Source organism: Juglans microcarpa x Juglans regia, chromosome 5D (assembly GCF_004785595.1).
Source record: "Juglans microcarpa x Juglans regia isolate MS1-56 chromosome 5D, Jm3101_v1.0, whole genome shotgun sequence".
Taxonomy (NCBI): Eukaryota; Viridiplantae; Streptophyta; class Magnoliopsida; order Fagales; family Juglandaceae; genus Juglans; species Juglans microcarpa x Juglans regia.
Window position 1 is genome coordinate 12,208,040 of NC_054602.1, and position 4,940 is coordinate 12,212,979.

The 4,940-nt window shown below is 35.1% G+C and overlaps 1 protein-coding gene across 1 annotated transcript; it reads right to left on the reverse strand.

Annotated features, from left to right (window-relative positions):
- Window positions 1–459: 459 nt before the first annotated feature.
- LOC121264000 (gibberellin 2-beta-dioxygenase-like) lies at window positions 460–2,342 on the reverse strand. Its single transcript, XM_041167013.1, has 3 exons — window positions 1,763–2,342; window positions 1,311–1,659; window positions 460–912 (listed from the first exon to the last, which is right to left on the reverse strand). The coding sequence occupies exons 1-3, from the start codon at window positions 2,161–2,163 to the stop codon at window positions 661–663; spliced, it is 1,002 nt and encodes a 333-aa protein (XP_041022947.1). The 5' UTR covers window positions 2,164–2,342; the 3' UTR covers window positions 460–660.
- Between the last annotated feature and the right edge of the window lie 2,598 nt (window positions 2,343–4,940).

The following is a 4,940-nucleotide window of genomic DNA, read 5'->3' on the forward strand; positions in this document are numbered from 1 at the left end:
ACATGAAACATGTGGGGCCTTATGACAGAGCGCACGGAAGTTCATCAGGATTCAGGATAATCCTTTCATTTCTTTCCCTCTGTATATCTTTTCTCTCTTTCCGAAGTTTCCTCTTATCACGGAACTAAATATTGCTGGCATTGATCAAAGATTATAAAATGAAAGAAAAATAAAATATATTTAAAGCGAGAGACTCTGTGGCTGTGCTTTCTAGTAAATGATGAAAAAGGCATTTGCAAGTATTTAATCCATTTTGTCCTTGATTGGTTGCAAGAAAAGAAGAAGTTATGGTTGGATGGTGACACACAAAGTCACCAACTTGGATCGGCAGTTACTAATGAGTTTTTACTGCTCTAAACGAGAGGGTGGGGAATGGATAAGGATAACCGCAATCGGTAATATATATCAACATCTTGAGGTCATTCATGGGGAGTTTTCACTACTTTTGGAGAACATTTATGATGAGAAGATGATGATAACCATGCATTGATAGTCGAAGGGTTGTTACATTTAAACACCAGAAGAAAAAAGGAAAGAGAAATTACAAATGTAAACAAAAAGAGAAAGAAACATCCTATTCGTTTTTCCAACTTTGGCAAGTTGAGTCAACATTTTCAAACTATCTTGAGCTTTGACAAAAACCATAGTCTTTACTAAAATTCATTGGCTGGCAGATTTCTCAAAGAGACCTAGTCTATCATCACCCAACCTTGACTTATATGCAGACCTTTTGTATTCCCACCAGGCGAACTCGTTGTAAATGCTTTCTTCTCCTTCCGCCAGCAGTGAGGGTAAAGGTGATATCTTTTCACTCAAAGGTGGCCCTCCAAAGTAGATCATTGAAATTCTTGACTTTGTATGGTCAGCCAAAACCCTGTGCTTCACACTCTTAAACCTCCCATTAGTCATTACCTGCATCAATCCCATGTCCAGATTAGTCCATTTTATTATAAATTTTTATGGGAAAAAAAGAAAAGAAAGAAAATGAAGCTACCCCATAAAGAAAATCAACAATATTGTTGATTAGAGAGAGAAGGGGGCTTATTAACATGAAGATAATCATTGGATTTTTAGAGCATCTTTTTTAACCTAGGATGAAGTGTTAGTTGTGATATGGAGAGAGAGAGAGAGAGAGAGAGAGACTTTAAAAGGAAAACAGAACAAGATCCCAAGAGACTTTAAAGAAGCTTCTTAGGAAAACCCAGAATAACAGAGACTGGTGGCCAAAAGATTAGTATTCGCTTAATGATAGCAATAGCAAACTCGTGTACAATTTGGTGACGTGTAATTGGGGGGCTTGTTTAATGTACCTGAAAGGAGTCACCAACATTGATGAAAAAGGAGGACTGGTCTGGGGGAACTGTAACCCAAGTCCCATCTCTCAGACAGATTTGCAGGCCTGAGGTGTTGTTAGATCTTAGGACAGAAATTATCTGCGGGTCTGTGTGCTCCCCAAACCCAACCAAATTTCTTCCGCTCAATGTTTGGAGCTCTGGGCATGGTGGGTAGTGGTTTAGCCTGAAACAAGAGTCACTCTTCTCATCCCTCAAAAGCCTGCTCAACACATTCCTTGGCTTAATCTCCAGCCCATCGGCTACCAATTCCAGCACTTCACAAGCCATCTTCTTCACTGCTGAAACATAACGATCCACGGCAGACCTACATCATGGAAGCGGAAAAGAAATTGTCAAAAAGGAAAAAAAAAAAAAACAAAAAGAGAGAGGTAGTAGGAGAAACAGAGGTCTCTGTTTCGAGACTTTACAGGAACATTTCTGGGTTTTCCTGGAAAATGGAAAATGACTTGTGGGAGATGACTTCAGGATTGGTGTTGAGGAGGATGTATTCAATCCAACCCACGTCCCCGTTGGGACCGATTCTCTTGCTGCCATAGCCAAATGGGTCGGGAGGGCCAGCCCTGTCTTTCTCAGACTGGGGCAAGTTGAAGAACCGGAGGGCTTCGGCTTCCAGCTTGTTCATGAACTCCACTGGGACTCCATGATTGACCACCTTGAAGATCCCAAATTCACAGGCCTTGACTATAAGGTTCTTGGCATCAGGGTCAGAGAGGTCCACCACTGGAATTCCAGTGAACAAGCCGGTGGGCTTGCGTGCTTGTATCAAAGAGTAGTCGTCTAATGCTGCAGGCTGAGAAAGAACCACCATAGTTGTTGTTTCTGCTGTTTTGGTTTTTCAGAGAAACAGAGGAGGAGGAGGAGGAGAAGAAGGAGACTCGTTTGGTTGGGAGGGTGATGAGATTGATGGGGGGGTTTAAATGGGCGAGAATTGCTACTGCATGAGAGGAAAGCTGGAGAGTCCAGAGGCGTTACTAACTATAAAGAGGAGCCATCTGGCTTCGAGTGTCCTTGGCATTTATACAATCGAGGGTGAAATTGCCTTTTGCTTTCCCATTTCTAAAAACAGAAAACTAACACAAACTCTTGTGAAAGCATTAAAAAAAAAAAAAAATCAATGAAGAATTTTATATGGTTTTTTTATCTTCTCAGTTCTGACTTTGTCACCATTAGGCAATGCGTGCTTTCTCTCACTCTTCGTTTTATTTATTTATTTATTTTATTTTTTATATATCTCATATTTTAACTTTGTTATTTTAAGTCAAAATCCTAGCTAAAACCCTACAAAATCAGGGACTAATATTGGATCAAAATTTAGAAAGTTTTACCATATGTAAATTAAATATTAGCTAGTAGACAATAACCTCTAATTAATCAATCAATCTTGTCAAAGGTTTTTTTGATTAAACGATGATTATACAATATATATCTCCGAGTTTTTTTTTTTTTAGAATAAAAAATTTCTTTATCATCATTTTTCTCATTCATCCTCTCATCATCTCATAATGTGACATTAGATGATTGTAGACTATATAATAAATAGTTTTCAATCATTTAATTTCATATTATAAAATGATGAGAAAATAGATAATGAATAACATTACTCTATTGAGAACATATCACTGAGTTAATTGCCAATATATATATCCAACATTATATATATGTGGCTTCTTTTTTCCTTAAAATCTTGAACAGAACAATTGTACAAAGGCAATTATGTTGATGAATGCAACGTGATATATATATATATATATATATATATATATATACACACCAATGTTGTCTAACCCAACTTTAATTCGTAATCATGTGGTTTTTCCATTTTAAACAAAACATTCAAATCTAGTCAATCCAAAAATTGCAATAATCTGCATATATCGCGTTCTAAAATTAGAATGAAGTAGCAATATTTATTTTCTGAAATTTAAATTTGTTGCGCAATTAAAGCTTGCATGGTTAATTAAATAAGGAAGAACCATAAAATTGAACTGAATTAAATTGGACAATCCATACTACGGGCAGGGATATTTTACCATTTAATTTACATATTCAGTTTATGCAGTGTTTATCACATTAATTTAATATATTTTAATACGCACGTATTTATTAAAAAAGATTATGTTATATAATGTAGATATTTTATTTATATAGTAAATTAAATATAAGGGGATCAAATATACCACAAACATGCATATACATGATTTATTCTCGCCTCAGCTTCTCTCCTCTTCCCCTTTTTTTCCTCTTGTTTTTTTGTTTTATTTTTATTTTTATCTTAATTCTTGTGTGGCCAAATATAGGGAATTAGGTCTACTATCTCGTCTATATATGCATGAACATTACGCACGCATCCCAACACTAGACGCTCGCTCCATTTGTCAATCAAACTAGCTAGCTCGCTCTCTCTACCATGCACCACGCCTCGATTAATCTGCTTGTGCATGGAGCTCACGCATCGCCACAGGCATATACATAAGTCCCACGCATTGCCTCATGCAATAGCAATCCAAGTACTCCATTCATCTCATTTAAGAAGCAGATCATGATCTCATGCATGACTAGTTATCGATCGACCAGCTTGGTGATCAACTTCAATTTGGCCTTTTTCTTTTGTTGCGAGTTAATGCAACCGACTCAATGAAATCAAATGTAGCTATCCTGCCTCTTCTTCTACTTCTTATAAGTTCTTTGAGAATCTTTGGGGTTGGAAGCTGTTTGGAACAATTGGCTCCATTTCCCAATTGATTTCTTTAATACTCCGTAATACTTGATTTGATGGTATTTGTCAAGATCCCCCACTGTCCCTTTTTATTTGGTTTATTAGTCAATAAATCTTACTTATAACAAAGAAGAAGAATAATTGATAGTATATATCTATTTTTATGTGATCAAAAACCCTGGAAAATATTTTTTGATGGCATCTGTTTTTGTAACTATGTAATTTAAGGTTGTTAATAAATCAGACTGTAGATCAATTCTCTATCAAAATTTATAATTTAGAATAATGATATTCATAAATCTTTTAAGAAAAATACTATTTGTACTTACAATTTTTATTTACATAACAATACGTGCTGACATGTCCGCTATTGATATGTTGAATATTATAAAATTTAAATTTAAAAAAAAAACTGATAAAATGGATCTTGTATATAAAATTATAAGTACATGTATTAATACTACTCATCTTTTAACTATTGTCACCCAATGTGATATTAAATGATCACAAGCATGTAAGTAAAAAATAACATATATTCTTCAATCTAGTGCCACATTGATAAATGATGATTAGAAAGCTTATAAATAGTATTTCTCTCTAATTTAATGTAGAAATTAGAGATAGATAAAGACTCTTCAAAAAGATTTTTTTTTTTTTTAACAAACGGATAGTATTATTGCTCAAAAGAGAGGAAACATCATTTCTTTCAAAACAATAGAAAGAAGACAATCAGAAATTTTCTTAATATCTATCAAGTCCGCATGAAGCAGATTTAAAGCATCCCTTGGCAATGCTATATATGAGCACGTTTGACACGCTGAATTGACCAGTTGGATGACGAATTTAGCAAGGCTCTTGTATCCTCTATC

Coding starts and splice junctions, on each gene's coding strand:
- LOC121264000 (XM_041167013.1), bottom strand. CDS start 2,163: ATGGTGGTTCTTTCTCAGCCTGCAGCATTAGACGACTACTCTTTGATA. Junction 1,660..1,762: donor GAAAACCCAGAAATGTTCCT/GTAAAGTCTCGA, acceptor TCCATGATGTAG/GTCTGCCGTGGATCGTTATG. Junction 913..1,310: donor ATGTTGGTGACTCCTTTCAG/GTACATTAAACA, acceptor GGATTGATGCAG/GTAATGACTAATGGGAGGTT.